Source organism: Desmodus rotundus, chromosome 2, assembly GCF_022682495.2.
Source record: "Desmodus rotundus isolate HL8 chromosome 2, HLdesRot8A.1, whole genome shotgun sequence".
NCBI lineage: Eukaryota > Metazoa > Chordata > Mammalia > Chiroptera > Phyllostomidae > Desmodus > Desmodus rotundus.
Window position 1 is genome coordinate 22724499 of NC_071388.1, and position 18539 is coordinate 22743037.

The 18539-nt window shown below is 42.2% G+C and overlaps 1 protein-coding gene and 1 long non-coding RNA gene across 2 annotated transcripts in view; both read left to right on the forward strand.

The window, feature by feature from the left end:
• Positions 1-4392: 4392 nt before the first annotated feature.
• Positions 4393-9694, forward strand: LOC128780188 (uncharacterized). The gene is made up of 3 exons (XR_008426105.1): positions 4393-4841; positions 6132-6223; positions 8179-9694. It is a non-coding gene; the product is annotated as an uncharacterized lncRNA (long non-coding RNA).
• A 1545-nt stretch (positions 9695-11239) lies between these two features.
• Positions 11240-18539, forward strand: part of LEKR1 (leucine, glutamate and lysine rich 1) — a 150064-nt gene continuing 142764 nt past the window's right edge. Inside the window, exons 1-2 of the mRNA XM_053918039.1 lie at positions 11240-11969; positions 14361-14450. Coding sequence (XP_053774014.1) covers positions 11952-11969; positions 14361-14450 — 108 coding nt within the window. The 5' untranslated portion in view covers positions 11240-11951. The remainder of the gene's footprint in view (positions 11970-14360; positions 14451-18539) is intronic.

Below are 18539 nucleotides of genomic sequence, written 5' to 3' on the forward strand. Positions count from 1 at the left end.
TTGCTCACACAAAGCATCAATAATCTAGGAAGGCATTTAGCAAGAGAGAAACTGGGAGGGCCTATGGAATAGAGTGGAGCACTTGGAGGTTAGTTCTTATGGGTCTTCTTATACTCATTCATTAATTCATTTATTCAACAATCATCATGTACTGGGTAGTAATAGCAATGCAAATGACAACAAGCAGCAGTCTCTGTCCTCAGACAGGAAACCATCTATTGTACGTTGTATTTATTGCCTCGAGGTAGGGAGTTATATTAATCAGTTCATAGTAATAAACTACATTCACCAAGTGTCTTCTCTGTCTAAAGTTGCACAATTGCTTTAATTCTTATCTTTGGTAGGTATAGGGTTTATGGAATATTTTACTTAATCTCCTTGTTTCCCCACCTTGGAACTACATAAAATTCACAGTTAAGAAATACCATAGTAATCTTTACTTGTTAAGTGAAATGATAAATTGTATAGTGCAGAGTAATCATATTCCTTCACATGTTTCATTTACTTTACGTCTATATATTAAGCTACAAAACTAACTACTTAACCATTGTTAGAAAGAGACTATATTTTAAAAGGTGTTAATGCAGTTGGATAATTTTTATGCTCTTATATGATATTAATTCCAAGTTTTAAAATTATATTTATATCATGCACACATTTGCACATTTTAATGTTACATTTAAACTCTCATTTTATTATAATCAAATCATACAAAGATCTAATTAACTTCGCTTTGGGAGTTGTTGAGCAATAATTATACCTTCAAAGCACCAGGAGATTTAAGATGTATATAGGGAGTGGCCCATTCACCCAGGATTTCAAAATCACATGGTTCTTCAGGTCCTGTTGGGGCTCATCTAGTTGCACATCTTCCCCTGCAGGAGTTTGGACTAACCAGGTCACTACATCCTGACATCGTGATCTCTATCACTCATTGCAACATGACATAATGTCAACAGACCACAGGGAAGTTAGCAACAGGAAGAGGAAAATGCTTTAATACCCAAGGCCATCCTCAGGGTTCAACGGGACATATATCCTGTATCAAATCATCTGATATCAAATCCTACAAATGAGCTCGAACATACAGTCAGACTTATCATGTTCTCTAGTTGCAATGCAAAACTGAGGCAACTTGTTGTGAGTTGATAGTTCTCCCAAGTTTGTTACAGTTGAAAAGGCAGGTGGCTGCTGTCAGTGCTTCCTTTTGCTGCAGAACAGTTCACATGGCATCATGCCTTGGCTAGCATTCCTTTATCTACATATTAAGTAACTGGACATCTTGGAAGCTGATAGGGGTTGGTTCACTTCTTCAGCTTTAGCTTCTCTCCATCCCTCAGTGTTCCCTGTCTTATTACTCATACCAAAACGAAGCTATTAAATACAACAGGAAAATACACCTCAAGGGGCAGTGGGAGCTAGTTGCCTGAGAACTCTGAAGAACAAAGAGAGCCACTGAAGCCCTATAGTGTTTTGTTCAAATTAGACAAAGACACCTCTTCCTCAGCAACATTTAAAACATGTGACTTAGTAGGTGAAACTAGGGGCTAGAGTTCAATGCCTACCCAACTCCTCTGCTACCATCATACAGTTAACAAACTGCACAAGTGTATGAAGCCCTGGCCAAAAAAAAAAAGGCATGCATAGCCTTAAAATGATGGCAGAGGGCATTAAGAAAGATGAAGGCCACTTTGATAGGGAGAATGATGGCAGACAGACAATATTGTATGGCTTTCTTATGATTTTCTAAATAGAAGAGACTGACTAAGAATGGCATCTCTGCCTTCTGATTCAAGTTAAAACCATTTATCAAGTTAAAACCATTTATCACAGAATGGTGACTTTTTCTTTCCCTCCTTTTCCATCTCTTTAAAAGACCAGGAACCAAAGATTAATGTAATGTATTACCATTCCTAAAGTGATCTGTATTTAAATAGAGGTCAAAAACATTTAAACATTAAGTCAGTTTTGTCTGTTTACTACTCTATCCCAAACACAGAACGATGCCCTGCACACAGTAGGTCCCTGAAAACGTTGATTGAGTAAATCTCTAATCCTAGACTTTCAAACATTGAGCAACAGGAAATTAAGGTCTCTCACCTCCAAGATTCCACAGATCAAATTAGGAATTCATCAAAACTTAGTTTTTTCCTTGGCACGTCATGGGCCAGAGGTCTCAGCTCTTTTATAAAACACCACCACTACTCAAATACTCATTTTTAGGAACTGCCATTGCGCATCGTGAAATACTTGTCCACCAACAATGGAAGGTCTGTAAGCCACAGATTTTGTGGAAGGATGCACCCTCCCACACTGTGATTCAGTACTTAATAGACGACAAGTGAAAAAATTTGGTGGCAGAGTTGTATTTAAATATTATTTTATACTTTGGTGATTTTTATATATGGTCGTCCTAACAGCAGTGTATTATTTATAATAAATGAATGTATCATCTTCCTCCAAAGATCTCAAAGCACCTCTGGTGAGTAAGGAACAGTCTTTCCTGCACCTCTGGGGAAGGAGGTGTGTGAGCATTACTCCCATTACACCAGGGTCACACGTGAGTCAGTGGTAGCGCTGGCATTACTCACTCGTGACACTTCGGTTCACAGCCCTGGTCCATCAGAGAGTACTGCCTATGCCCTAATTCACTCAAAACGCTCATCTGATCCCGGGCTAGTGTGGTGCCCTTGTGGAGCGTCATCCTCACACCCAAAGGCCGCAGGCGCCGTTCCTGGTCCTGGAACTTAGCTGAGTTGTGGGTTCCATCCCCAGTGGGGGGCGGGGCGGTGCAGAGGCGACGGATGGAATCATCTCTCTCACATCGATGTTTCCCCCCCCTCTAAAAAAAGCAATAAAAAAACTGACCTCTGGCGAGGAAAAAAATTTCATTTGATGCAGTTTGCTAGGCACTTCGGCTCAGCCTCTAATTCCTTACAGAACTCACATCACATGAACAATGCAACCTGTAAAAATTCTCATAAAATATTTAAAACTCAGATCAGGAATTTTTCTGCCCATAGTAATTAATCCTAATTGTTTCATAATGACATACCTACCAGTGGGCCGCATGTACCTTAAGGAAATGACTGAAATACGAAAATTTAAAGATATTCTTCTCTCTTCTGTTATGGATGTTAATCATGTGTCTACAACACAGGCTTATTTTTTCAACGTTTGTGTCTATACCATAGGTTTTTTTTTTCGACGTTTGCCTGGTACAGCTAAATACTTGCGTTTTCTGGGTTTAATTAGAAGTTCCTGCCGTGTATTTTAGCTGCGTTTGTACAAGATGTTCAAGACCATGAAGAGATGAATGTAATGGCTTCCTCGTGTCAAGGTCTGAGTTTTTTTCAGTTCATCTGTCCTTTCCCGTAACCTCACGGAATTCACAAGTGCTCTTTACAAACTGTGCCTCCAGACTTGCCTGCAGAATTCAATTTCACGCACGCATATACCGGCCGTGCGCACTGCCTGTCAAACGAGGGGCTGGAACACGCTGAGCGCACATCTGAACGGCCTTCGATTCCCGGCTGCCGTGGGGTTTACACAGTTACCCACGACGGCACAGTGCGAGAAGGGTTCCCGCGGGCAACCTGCAGCGCGCGCCTCGCCCCGGGGTGTTCACGGACCTGCCGCCTAACCGGGCGAGTTACTCGTTGTACTTTCCCCCCTCGCCGCCCGTTTGGAGTAGCTCCAGGCTCCCCGCGGCGGCCGCCCGGAAGGGGCTGAGCGGCGGGAGCGGGAGCGCCGGGAGGCCTCGGCCGCCGGCACGGGCTGCGTGACAGGCGGCGCCCCAGCCCGACGCTGTGGTAATTCGAACTGATCTCATCGCCGGTTGTCACGACAGGGCTCCTCCGCCGCACGCGGCGTAGCGTGAGAGGCGCCGGGCGGCCCGCCCCCAGCCGCTCGCAGCAGCCGGCGGAGGCACGCGAGGCGGCGCGTTCCGCGGGTGGCCACGCGGTGCGCAGTGGTCCACACGCTGGCCCCCGGCCGTCAAAAGCTAGTGGGCCCTGCCACGCGCCGGCCTCGCTCTGGGAAGCGGGCCCGGCCCCTCCCTGCCCCGGACGCACAGCGGCCTCCCGACCCCGAGCGCGGGAGGAGACGCCGGGTCGCGGGGTCAGTCGCCTGGCAACCCAAGCGGGCTTCCGTGCGCCCGGCCTCGGGGGCCGCCGCGGGAGGCCCCTGCCCGGGTGTCCCTACCCTGGGCGGGCCGCCCCAGCCAACTTCTCCGCAAAAGAGCCGGCGCTAGACGGCCGAGCTCCCGCGGCCGCCCGCCCGGGCCCCGACGGAGCGATCGCGCTGCAGGCGCCACGGCCGCCGTGGGCTGAGTGGGGTCGCCCGCGCCCCGCCCCGCCTTCGTTCCGCCTCCGGAGGTGTTGGCTTTGCAGCCACGGAGGTGGAAACTTTGGGCGTTAAGTTGGGGCACCGTCAGCTCCGGCTACAGTTGGCGGAGGACGTGGCGCGCCGCGGTGGGGCGGTGGGGCGGGCGGAATCAGGGATTCCGGGCGGATTAGGCGGCCGGGTCGGCACGCGAGGCTGGTTCCGGGCAGCCAGGAAGCCGGAGCGAGCACGCCAGCCGCGTGCGCAGGCGGCGGGGGCGGGGGCGCCCTGGGTTGCGTGACCTGGCGGCCCGGCGGTCGCACGCACTTCGTGCCACAGGAGGCCGTCCCCAGCCCGGGCCGCAGGCGCCGCCGCGGGGCGGGAGGCGCAGGTGCTGGAGGGCGGCCCGGGGTTTCCACCTTTACAGCCCGAGCGGGGAGGGGAGTCACGCTATACTTCTGGAACAGGGCGTGAGTTCACCGGGGAGGACACAGCGTCTCCTTGTTATCAGAACGGAGGTAACATTCAGTAATAAAACTCGCTCAGACAGGATGTATGAAACGTACTAGGAACCAGCGCTGCTCTATCAATAAGCAGTCACGCCCGGGAAGCTTCCCAAGGCAAGCTTTAAACTGAGGCACGGCGCACAGGTGCAATTGGTGGGACGTGCTCGCACGGAAAGGAGCCAGAGCAAAGACTGCTGGCCTGGAGGGACGCAAGTCGTGTTCACTCTGCACAAAGACTAAATGCCCTTGGGACTCTTGAGTTGCCATGTAAGAGAGGTCTGTCCAGTTAGTGTGCCAGGGAAATGAGGCACTTCTGATTTTAAAATAAAACACTCTGGTCCTCCCGGGGACCTCAACTGGTCAGAGCGTGTCCAGACAAGCCAAGGCTGCGGGTTGCATCCCCGGTCAGATGTTTCTCTCTCCCTTCCTCTTCTCTCTCTTAAATTAAAACAAACAACCCCGGAAAAGCACGCTTCTGGGAGGAATGACAGCATGCACAGCACCATGGCTGTTATGAATGTTTACGAGAACACAGTGTCTGTATTTTTGTTTCTGTTACGAATTTACCTAAGATATTTATCCTCCAGGGCATTGTCATACCTCCCATTCATTTTCATGAGTAGTATGCCCCCTCCCCTGCTCTCCCCTTTACCCCCATGAAAAAGCATGTGGGAGATGAGGTACTTTGTCCACAAGTCTGCTAAAAATATTAGGACGTCTACCGAACGTTGCTAATTTCAAAACAAGCTCAGAATTGTACAAAGGGAACATAGGAAAACTACAGTTAGGCCAACTTTTATTTTTTTATCCTGTGAACCAGAACAGAGTACCACGCTATCCCGAATTCCCTCAAAAGTTTGATTAAAATGGTTGCAGACAGGCCTCCCAGGGTGGCAGCCACAGCTTTCATCGCTACTTCTGGGGTCCATCCCATGCAAGTGCAGAGTTTTTAAAAAGCTAACATTTATTAGGCTCTACTTGCCAGGTACTTCATACGTGTCTTATTTATTGAGAATACTCCCAAACACAACCCAGTCAGATTCTACTTACTGTTTACTTTCATCCAAGAGATTGCAAGCGGCCGAGGGCATGGCCCAACCCATGAGCACTGAAGAGCACTTAGACTGACTGTGAGTGTAAGCAGAAGCACCCGGGCCTCATGTATTAGTGGACTCTTTCAGCCAACCAGTACCCAAGGGGCATTAGCGAAACGTGGATTAGGAACATATGTAATTGCCCAAAGTGTATTTAATTCTGGAAACTTAACTTTGACTTGGACTTACTTTCTTCATAATTTTTCAGACACAGCTTTCCATTTTCAAAAAATTTGGTTGGCTGCAAGTGACCACTTGCTTTGTTGTACTCACCCCAACACATTTTATTCCCACCAAGAGGTAGGTTGGATTTTCTTTCCTAACACTTTTTTTTTTTAACTGATAATCAACATTTAAAATTTTAGACTCCTTTGAAAAGCTACTTTGTACATTTTGAAAACCAAAAAGGTGTTCTTGATGGGCTTGGGCCACAAAATACTACTTGCAGAATTATACTTTGTATTTTTGAATCCATCATGTGGTCCGTGTAAACTTGAGTACTTAATAAAGTGAAGGTCACGATGTTTAAATAGCACTTCTCTCTAGGAGTTCAAACGTGCTGTCATCTGTGCAGGAGTAACTTGTATACTGACTTCTTTTTAGCCCTGAGAATATGATTATTGAAGTAAATTTCCAGTGACACAAGTCAGGCCTTTAAATGATAAACATCTATCCGATATTAAAAGTAAGTCAAGCACTACAGTGAAGCCTTTTATGATTATAAATGTATTCTTTTGTGGCCTGTTCACTACTGATAAGAACTTTACCTAAATATGTACTATGTGCCAAATATAGTTTAATATTTGTTACATGAATATATTTTTATTGATACTAGCTCCAGATGTATAATAAAATGATTCAATATTTGTATATATTATGAAATAATTATAACAGGTCTAGTTAACATCCATCACCACACAATTACAAATTAGTTTTCCCTGTGATGAGAGCTTTTAAGATATACTCTTTCTTTAAGATAGACACTTTCAAATATACAGTTCAGTATTATTAACTATACTATTACTATACTATACTATTATTAACTATATTAACTGTTGTGCTGTAGCTCACATCCCCAGGACTTATTTTCATGAATATATTTAAAAACAAAAAGAATAAAACTAATGGCACTGACTTAAAAGCTCTTGTAATGAATTTGATGCTTTAAAATATGGCACTGATAGTTCTTTAAACTCTTAGCACTGGATACCTAGACTTAATAAATGTTAATGAATTCAAAGACTGAAAATTGATAACTTCCTTATGCATTTAAAAAAACTTTTGTAGAATTTGCTAGTTTAATAAAATTATTGCTTATTCCTGAGATTTCCATAGGATTCCAATGAAGCCTTTAAGAATCTAACTCACATTTGTTTCAGTAAATAATTAGAAGTGATTCTCTACTTTGATAGAGATGAAGTTCATGCTTGGTACTTACAATTTTCAGAAGCTATTGAGTATATAGGAATCAAATTATAGCAATTATCCTGCCATTTTGTTATGTCTCTATTAGTAAAATGTTTAATACCATTAAATAAGGAGTTGTGAGTTATCTTATATTTTCTTACAAACTACTGATAAAAAATGTCAAACATTATCGGCTCTGTCAAATGGTGAAAAACTAATTACAGTAGCTCTGGTTTGAAAGGGTGTAGACCAACTGACTCTCTTAAACAGTGCTTTCAGGGTCAAAAATTAATACATTTATTATGTTCTAAGACTCTGACATGCTCAAATCTCCTGTAGTGGGCACCTGATCCTCTTTCTTCCTTGTTTTAAGGAGTCCAGGCCTCATCACCCTCCCCTCCCCCTACCACCCAAGCACATGTAAATCAGCCCAGCTCCAGGAATGAGCTCAGATTAAGTCAATTCTGCCAGTCCCTTGCCCTTTACTGGTGATTTAAATGGAATGGGCCTATGACCCAATTCTGACTAAACCTGCTTCAAAAGAAGGCTGCTGGAAGCTTTTGAGAAAGTTCTAACTAGTACATATATTTAAGGTTCATCACAGTCTGGTTTATAATGTTTAAAAATTAGAAACAGCAAAATGTGAAACTGACTTATCAAACAACAAGATTGAGTGGTTATTAGAAATGATGATATAAGTCCTTTTGGTGATGAATGTCCCAAATAGATTTCTCTGTGAAAGAAAGCAAGTTAAATAATAACATTCTAATTTTTACATGTAATCCAAATAGCATTCTAAATACCATATACATTTTGTTAATTATTTCTATCAACATATATTTTATTAGGATACCAGTGTACCTCACAGAATCAACAGAAATGCTGAATAACCAAGCTTCAAGAAAGCAGGAAACTGGACTGCTTTGAGAACTTCACATAATGAATTCTGGAACTCTAAAAATCATAGAGTCTCAGCTCTTTGAATCTACCACTTAAGGGATGTTGGTCCTGTGCTTTTTTAGTTTCTGCACATGGCAGGTCAGTGGTGGCTGACAGTCCAATTTTGCCACCAAAAGGAAGAGAGGAAGTTTTGTTCCCAACCCACAGTTAGAAAAATGTCAGGAAATGACTGGCATATCTTGGGTTATACATCAACCCCTTGACCAAATTCCTGAAGCCAGAAGGAGTCAGGTACAGGCCTCCTGATCAATTGTAGGGACCAGGAACGCAAGGCCACACAGGATGACCTCCCTTTCTAATTACATATGTAGAAACATAGGGGCGGAATCCAAAGAAGAGGGACAGTTCTGTCCCAGAAGAAAAGAATGCTAGACAAACATTCCTACATACTTTAGAATCAGAGTTAGCTGGGAAAACATTTTACAGTTCAACAGTGAATCTTGCTCTCTTTTTCCACATAAACTGAGAAGTGAACCTGTGTATTTTGTGGTTTACAGCAGGCATCCTAACACAGGAGAATCCCCCTCTTCAGTAATGGTGTGCTACTTGTGTAATACATTGTGTATGTGTGTGTGTGCAACTAGGCATCATAGGCCTGTGCGTAATAATAAAAAATAGGGAAATAAGAGCACAGATCAACCAAATCAAAGTTTAAATAAATAGAAAATAAACTAATGTGGAATTTTGCGAGCTTTCAGTTGATTGGAGTGGTTTTTGTATTCAACTGTCTTGGTGTTAATATTTTTGTTTTGTCCTCCAAACCTGATTTATCTACAAATCTACAAACATTTGAATTCTGTAGACATCTGAGCAAACAACACATTTTGCTTATGGGACCTTGTGAAGGAACTTAGAGCCTGGCATCATATATGTAACATCTGCAACCTTTTTTCCCCACCGCTTTTTAAATAAATACTACAACACTAGGGTCTGCAGGCCATGTGGAAAGCCCTAGTTTAGTCACTTTACAGGGACTCTGTTCCCCAAACTATGGGGCATTTTTTCTCAGGGGTCATTGACCCACAGGAGGAAAAGAATAATAAAGGGTCACAGAGGAGGTTAAGAGGAACTTAATTTGGTTATCACTGGATTACTTTGAAAGGTCATAGTAAAAAGTGAAACTTTGCTGATTTAAAATTTAAGAACAGGATAAAACAAAACTTTATTCAGTATGTCCAATGATGGGAATATTTTAAATTCTACTTCAGTTAGTATGGCCACTAAAGTGAGAAAAAGAAGTGGAAAAAGAAAAAGGACAAGGAAGGAAACCTGGACAGAGGGAGAGACTGACACCAATGGAGAACCAAGAAAAACACCAACATGTGCTTATTGAATTACTTTTTTTAAAAAAACCTATTTTGTAACACCGTGTCACAAGTCTTCATCTGTGCTGTGGTCTTCAGGAGTAACACTTTTCACTGCTACTCTTTAACAAAGGCTATTCTTCACAATTTATCAACTCTTTATCTTTGACATTCTTGGAGTACCTACCACTGTTAACGGAACTTTCTTTGATGATGAAAATGTTTTAAATATATGTGATGTCACATGGTAGCAGCTTGTAATTACTGAACGCTTGAAATGTGGCTAGTGTAAAAAAGGAATATACATTTTTTATTGTACTTCATTTTAACTAAATTAAATAGTCACATGTGGCTGGCCATCTTATTGGACGGTGCGGGTCTAAGGGACATTTACGGTGGGAGGAAAATTGGTCTCAAGGCTCTTGCAGAGATGAATGAGCCAGATGAAATTAAACCACAGAACGAATGAGCACCCGGCACTTGACCACTTCATTGGCTGTCCTTTGCCTTTCTTAATCCTTTGTTCAGTCTTCTAATTATGCTTTTCTTTCCCAGATGAGGAAAGGTGCTCTCCTTGAAGGGGTATAAACAGAGTTGCTGGTAGGCATTGGGGCAAAAACATCAGTCAGGTTAAAGTGTACAGGGTACATCTATTTCTAAGACTTTTAGTGCTTTGTGGAACAACGCTTTTAGAAGTGTTCAGTACTTCATGCTATCATTTCCACTAATAATAGCTATGCAGTCTACTGTTCTAGCATGTTCTACATCATTGGATTACTTCTCTAAATCAACAAGTTTTAATTCATTTTCTTGGCATTTATTCCACCTTATTTTATTCAATAGTAATGTCTTTCCCCATTAGTGAGCAGTGAATATTTTGTTGGAAGAGCTGCATTTTGGATCTCATATAATCTTCAGAAAGGAGAGATCTGGATTGTGAATGAGTCACCTGCAAATCATACCAAAGGCTGCCTCTGTCTGGGTTAGTCAGCGAGCTTCACCCCATCCTGGTATGCAGTGCTTGTCACACAGTGGGCTACCAACAAATACCTGCTTTGTGAATGAAGGAAAGTCAGTCATGTGCGCAGTCTCCCATGAATAAATTAGTTGTGGACGAGGGGGTCTCAAGACACCTTTTGAACTAAACCCTTCTTCTCGACTAGGATGAAAATTTTACCAACGCCTTCCCAATGAACTTGCCTTCCCTGCAACCACTGAGGCCAGAGGTTCCCTTGACACCCATGACCTCTACAGGCATCTCTCCTCTTTCCGCCCAATAAAAGTAACGGCCCGCTGCCGCCTCCTCCACACCGACCCTGGGACCTGGGGTGAGAGGCAGATGAACTCCGCCCTCCAACCCAGGCAGCGTCTCTCTCTCTGAGGCCAGTTCCCTCCGTCCCAACGACTCCAGCCCGCACCCCCCGCCCCCCACCTACGGCCCCCCGGCCTCTCACAGCACTCTGCGTTCCACGAACCCTGCCCCTCCACCCCGCCACGAGCTTTCCCGCTTCCGCTCTGCGCGTGGGGGCCCAAGGCGGGGCAGGCGGGGAGCCCCGCTCTGCGTCGGCGACAGGCGTGGGCCGTGACGCCATCGCGCCCTGACGTCAGACCGACGTGCAGCACGGTCTCCCAGGAGACTGGGAAAGCCGTTTCCCTCCCCACGGAGTCCAGGTCTAGGTGAGAGACTGAGACGCTAGGAAGGGCTTCCCGGAGCCGGGGAGGACCCGCCCGGGACGCAGTTCCGGAGCGGAGGCGAGTGCGCCCGGGAGAGGGCCGGAAGGAGAGCCGCGGCGCTGCGGGAGGCGATGGGGCCCGCGCCTCGCCTCCGCCCCCTTCTGCGTCCGCTGGCTGGCCCCCGCGAGCCCAGCCGGCCCAGCACCCCCTTCTGCCCCGCCCCTCACCGCCGCGCTCTCCGCTTCTTCCTGCCCCGGCAGCCCCGAGGGAATGGCGTTAGAAAGGGACAGATTTCAAAACCCTTGCAGCAGTTTTGGCTGGCCTTGCAGTTGATTTCTGTTTGGAAAATCCCGCCACTTCAGGAAAGGCTTAGGACTTAACACCGCCCCACCAGACCCTGACCTGCTCCTCTGTGGGGTCTTCACACCAGGGGAGTAGTTCTTTTATGGAAGGGCCTGAAAACGGAGCGTGAGTTCACGGCCCAGCGTGACACTGATGTGAGGAAGGGAGTGGGAAGTGAGCAATCAAGGGTATTTTTGTGTTTTTGACATCTGCCTTGTGACCCTGTTGGAGCCGGTTCAGAAATACCCACGGAGCTGCTGCCGGTTCCTCCACACCTCCTGCCGAAGGGTAGTCTTTACGTGTGTAATGTGAAAGAATAAAAGGGAGTCATTTGATAAAACATGCAAAGTACTGTAAAGGTAAATTAAAATTGTAAAAAAATTTCCCTGTTGCCAAAAGGGAAAGAGACCCTCCCTTTCTTGAGAAACCTCTTATTTGTGAACCCCCCCACTATTTCTTTAATATGTATGCAAAGACCCAGAATGTTTTTCTTTAGGACCTGGGAGCCATTTCTTTAAAATGTAAATATCAAGGAAGATAGCTCCCATTTCCATATCTCAGCGGGCGTTTTAGTCTAGACAGCGCCTAGTAACCGCCTGTTTTGTCATATAGGGACTTGCATTCCTTAGAACAAACACAGCGTAGATGGCTACTTCAATTAGCAGGTGAATTTAAAATGAACTATGAAAGAGTGTATGGAAAGCTGTATTGAGGATAAGTTACCATGTACCTGGAGAACATGTATGCAATGAACTGTATCTGCCTGACTGTATGAAACAGTGGGATTTCTTTATGTCTTTGTAATCTCATTAGCAGGGTGATTGTGATGTGCCTCACAGTCTAGTTAAATGCATATTCAATAATAAAATTGCTATCTTTTTGCCATGGAGAGATTTTCTGGGTTGACAGATATTTTACTTTTAATTTTTCATCAATAATTAGGACCTGCCAATTCTTCCCCCTTGTAGGAGTAAGACCACAAAGTTGGGATAGATTTACAGACAGTGAAGGTTCTAGGTAAAAACGGTCCCACTGGTGCCTTGTTTGTACTGTCACTAGGTCCATGCTCTTAAATAATTTTGTGGGTGGAATTTTAAAAGGAGATTTAGTTGGTAGTTTAGGAGAAGTTCTCCCAATAAGAGTTTAATTAAGCTGATGCCGTCTTATGTGACTGTTGGCGAGCCCATTGTAAAATGGCAGAAATGAGAATAACGAGCCTTCTGTGAATAATGAGCTCTTGCCACATCACGGTGACAGTCTGCCAAACATCAGATTGTTATGTACTTCGCCATGTGGGCCTGTGTTAACTGTCAGTTAACTTTACCCCCATAGTTAGCTCCAGTTAACTTTACCAAACACACACACACACACACACACACACACATTACATTTATATGAGGAGACAGCTCCTTAACTATTTGCTGTAAACAGCAACTCATTAAAACAAGGAGTTTTGTGCTAATGGGTTAGGGAGGGAATTCTCTCTTCTACCAATGGTTGCATAATTTTAAAAATACTGTTAGTCTAAGAATTGTTGTCACCTATAATTTCCTTGCTACCTTGGTAAGGCTGGGGTTGCTATCTCTGATAGAGTACTCTGCTTCTCCCATCTCTGTCAAAATCCGACCCTGATCAAAAGCAAGCAGCCTCAGGAAGCCCTCACTAATACTCCAAGATATTTTTCTTTCCTCAAGTCCTGAATTTTTCATTGTCTACAACTTTTGGCCCTTAGGTCTTCTCCCCTGCTATGGAATTGGGCCTAGACCATCTTGCTCTGCTGCCCCGCTTCTGTCCCTTACTCCTTGGATTATAAACATCCCTCACTCATGAATTGGACTGCCTATTCTTTTTTTAAAATTTTATTTATTGATTTAAGAGAGAGAGAAAAACATCGATTTGTTGTTCCATGTATTTATGCATTCATTGGTTAATTCTTGTATGTGCTCTGACTGGGGATCAAATCCGCAACGTGTGTATTGGGATGATTCTCTAACCAAGCGAGCTGTGCAGCCAAGGTCTGTACTGTCTATGCTGTCTCCATATTTGGGGAAGATTTTAAAAAAGAAACCCAAAATCAAAGTGCTCGTCCATTCATCCTGTATGTTTTTTTATAAAAGTAGTGATAGAGTTTTATATTGCATTGTTTTATTATAAAATGAAAATCTATTAAAAGTAAAATATTTGCATACAAATTATAAAAATGTTCATTTATAGGTGAAATTGGCAATTGGCTTCTCATGCTCTGATGACTCTTCTGTTGGAGGCCTGCATATCCTATTTAACCCGATAACTGAGTATGTCTTCTGTACACCATCATTTAAACCAGCGTTCATGTCACATTGCTTTTCTTGTCTGCTGAACCAAAATGCCATATTCATGCATTTTTCTAGTAGCTTTTCAAAAAAAAAAACAAATAAATGGTTCTGTTTAAAATTTCGTGATCTTTATTCTGTATTTGCTAAGCAAATAATTAGTAGTAAACCACCACTGAAATTACAAGTGGACTTTTAATTTCTAAAGAAAGAAAATATTTGCAGCTATTATCAGTAGTCTCTCTCTATAGGTCTTTTCTGTTTTATTGGCTTAATAACTGAGAAAACCCCACTTGTACATTTAACTCTGAGTGATGAAATAAACATCTGTTTAAACAGTTATCACCGTTCTTAAAATACTCCCTAAGAATTTGTATCTTTTAATTTGAAAAATTTTCACATTATTTCAATTCTGATTATTGCCATCAATATTTTTAGATTATTTTTCTTCAGGATTCCTTCAGTATATTTTGGGAAGTTATGGATCGTCACATTCCCATGCATGCGTTACCTGAAGAAATCCAAAAGGTATGATATTATATCATGTTATTACAGCATAGCATTAGTAACATTTTAACAGGTAGGTAATTCTAAAACCTGGGGGAGTGAATTCAGAGGCTTTGTATTTGTTTTTGTCAGGGCATCTGTAATGAATTGATGGAGTGGGGAAGGGAATAATCCTGACTGGAATTCAATTCGGTGCCAAGTGTTTGACTTGTAAAACAAGACAGAGATACAATTCCAGCACAGTATTTGACCAGGTGTTTGTGGAGCCCTTGGGAAAAGAGGGCCCTAGGAATGTCCCAATACTATATTTAGATACTTTTCTAGAGGATTTACATGAAAAAAAAGTTTAAAAGAAACTGGAATAAATGGGTCTGTTTAAAATTTTAAGTGATCCTTATTCTGTATTTGCAAAACAAGTAATTAATGGTAAACCACCACAGAAATTAAAATTAGTCTCTCTCTCTCTCTCTCTCTCTCTCTCAGAGTCTATTTCAGTTTCACCTTAATTCTTGCACCAGGCACTTTTAAAAGTCCTTTCATATATATATAAACTCATTTAATCTGCTTAACAATTCTTCACAGTTTTATGCTAATCTCCTCCCTGTTAGTTCATATCTGTCCTCAGGCAAACACATTTCTCCCACATTGAGTTTGGCAATGCATACATTGTTAATGGTATAATTTTTAAAAATTCCTCTTTGAAACTGATCGACAAATTGTGAATTAAAACTTCAGACCTTAGCTATCATTAATCATTCAGGTTTTTCAGTAAATCTACCATCAACTCTTAACCACCAGTCTGTTACTTTTTAATTAAAGAAATTAAAGTCAGCTCTCAGATATGCTTTTATCCTTTGTTCATGTTACTTTGGGCTTCCTGTTAGCATTAACCATGCCATTGATTTAACTTGATACTTACTGTTACTGCACGTTCTTCAGATTTATGTAAACTGAAATCTAAAAGGAACTGGAAGGGAAGGCCAATTACCAGACTTTTCAGGCACTGCATTTAATTAGCTTCACCTGTTAAGTTAGGTGTACAAGATAGTAAGCCCAGAGAGAGCTCAGCCATGTAAGCAATGCTTACCTGGGAAATGCTGCTTTTATCAATTTGTAGACATGGAGTGTCTTTCCTTTTTCCCTCAGCTGAATTCCTTCCATTACTACCCTGTGTGGTAGAGATCGAAAGAAACAAAACCAAACCATCTGCAAGAAACAATACCCATACTTCAGATTCCAATCATTTGTCAGGAAGAGGATATATAATCACAAGAAAAAAATGTCTAAAAGACAGTGTTAATTTAAATGTCATACAAGATTGTATCTTTTCTGAGAAAGGAGAAGGCAGGGACCTCTCCCTGCCATCCCCAAGTTTTGGGGTGGTTGAGGAAGAAGCTTTATGCAGGAGGTAGAACTAGGACTGGCCCTTAAAGGCGGAGTATTTCTATAGACTCCTGGCAATAGGGCCTGCTAGGCCAAGGGAATAGACGCTTAGTGGTGAGAAAAAGCTAGCCAACCTAGAGAATGTTTAACAGTGTACATGTTTTGACTATATGAAAAGGTATGTATTTATTTTGACAAGGTTTTTATGAGAGTTGTAGAATGTTTTTTCTCATGTTTAAGGTACTTTATAAGCAAATAATTAAAAAATGCTAAAACCAAACATTTCATAAATCTACAGTTACGTTCTCAAAGCAGGAATGGGAAGCAGCTGTCCATACATTGTAGAGAAGTGGTGACTCCAGGAGAAGTGCTGCTGCCTAAGGCCCTGGACAAGGATTCGCATTGTGCCCTTCGTCCCGCTGAATGTTTAGAGTATAAAGTACAGCTTTGCACTGTTTCAGACCTAAGTTAGATCCAGAGCCTATTATGTGCCAGACATTGTTCTGGGCACTTGATTATAAAGCAACCAAAATGTGTACAGGCACCCCACAGCCTATTCAAGTGCAGTCTAAAAATAAGGCATTATTTGTTTTCCATAACTTCTTACCTATGTTTGATTCATCTGGTTTGTCCATAATGTACTTGTTAAATTGCTTAGTGATCAGGCAGTATATCTACCTAGTCAGCTTGCATACATCATTCTGTACAGGATCATGTCAAACAGATACAGGGCGGGGCAAAACTAGGTTTACAGTTTGTATGGAAAATAATACAATGATTAACAAATAATGCAAGAATAAACTGTTTTGCATACTCAGAACTATAAACCTACTTTTGCCTCACCCTGTATATAGCTTATAATGGTAATAGGAATACTTCAGATTAGAATTATTTAATAATACCTCATTATTAAAATGAAGAAAATCATTTCTTTTCATAATGGCTTGGAAATTGTCTCCATTTCTTTATTGGGGAAAAAGGGACATGAGGTGGGTGGATCAGTGTCTCTCCCCACCCACCCCTGTTCTTCTGGTAACTGTTTTGTGTTAGTTTTTATGCTGATTCTTCTTTCTAGAGAAGTCCTTGACTGTCCTTTCCTCCCTCCCTTCCTCCCTCCCTTCCTTCCTTCCTTCCTTCCTTCCTCCCTCCCTCCCTCCCTGCCTCCCTCCCTCCCTCCCTCTGTGTAGGCAAGAAAAGTTAGTGTACAAATCAGAGAAGAAGGTGAGGGGAACCCTTCCTTCTTATTTCTGGCCATACTTCTGCTATGTGATATGGAAATGGGATAGTTGATAACTGACATGAAAGTTACTTGATAAAAACATGAAAATGACTGTATTACACTGTTACTAATAACAAAATAGGTAGTAGTAGAAAAGTTGCAACAAAAAGTAGAGGTGGTGGGGGGATGGCCACCAAGGGAGAAAGTATGGGGAAGAATGCTGATGATACTAAGTGATAATTAGAGAATGAATCCATTCCCTGACTAGTAGGTTAAGAGTGTTAAATCTGCTACCCCTTGGTCTCATCTTTTAAGGGACTCTTAGGGAAGCAAGAAAAGGATAATTTTTTGACTCCCATTCCTAGGTCTTTCTGCTTTTTATCACAGTTTCTGACTGAGCATAAAATACATCTCAGACTTCCACCTACCCAAGTGGCACAAAATGTAAAACAGGTCCACGGGACGGACAGGACCACACCCATCCCCTTGGTCTGCTGCTAGACTCTACAGTTTACTTGCATACTTAGACCATATTTTAAAATCTGTTTTCTCTCTAGATTGAGCTGACTCATGCCTGTCTCTCACCTCCAATAACCAGCAGCTTTGCTAGAATTTTCATCCAGCATTCTGAAGGCAGAATACACTTGTAATGACAGTACAGTTCTGTGTTTAGGAGTTTATTGCCACAATTTAAAATTAAAACACAGTTCAGCAAAGTAATAATTCTATATTTCTTCCCCTCTGGAATGTCAACCCATTTCAGAGACATATGGACTCCCTCTTTTTAGAAAAAAAATCAATGAACAACTTCTCTTTTGTTGTTTTAGCTTGGGGACATATACAGAAATCAGAACAACTGCAACAAATTAGTGAAAGAAATCAGCTATTTTGCAAAAGTAGAGCTGATCTCTCTTTTTTAAATGGTGACAAAACGAGCACTTGTAATAGAATTTTAGCTTCAGGAAAGATATTTATTACCAGAGGACACAAAGTGAAATAAAGAGATCAGAGCTGTTTATTTTATAAAACACAAGTGGTGGTGCAAGGACTGGAGAGCACGCTGTTCTTTCTGGGATAACAGTCCCTTTCTCTAGCAGTAACAGCTCATTTTGTCCTGTTTCAGTACAGTAATTTTAGTACTTTGAAACTTTGAAATTTATTCAGAATAACAGTTTTATATTTCCAAGCACAGATTGTCATTGCCAGAAAAAATAAACTTAATTTTCCAGGTCATTTTGGGCCACTGTGGCTAGGGTCAGATTTTGTGTTGAGTTAAAGTAGAGAAGAAAGAATGAGAAAAGGGTCATAGAAATGTTAACATTATTATCCTGGAAAAGTAATGGTATGTGTATGTGTGTGTGTGGCTATGTTGTGTTTTTAAGTAATTGCAGTTTTAAAACCTAGTGACAGAGGAAGTAGTAAGCTATGCAATTCTTGGAGAGACTAATCACTTAATATTGTGATCTAAGATAGTTTGTTAGGAAAAACAATTTTTAAAAAAAAATATT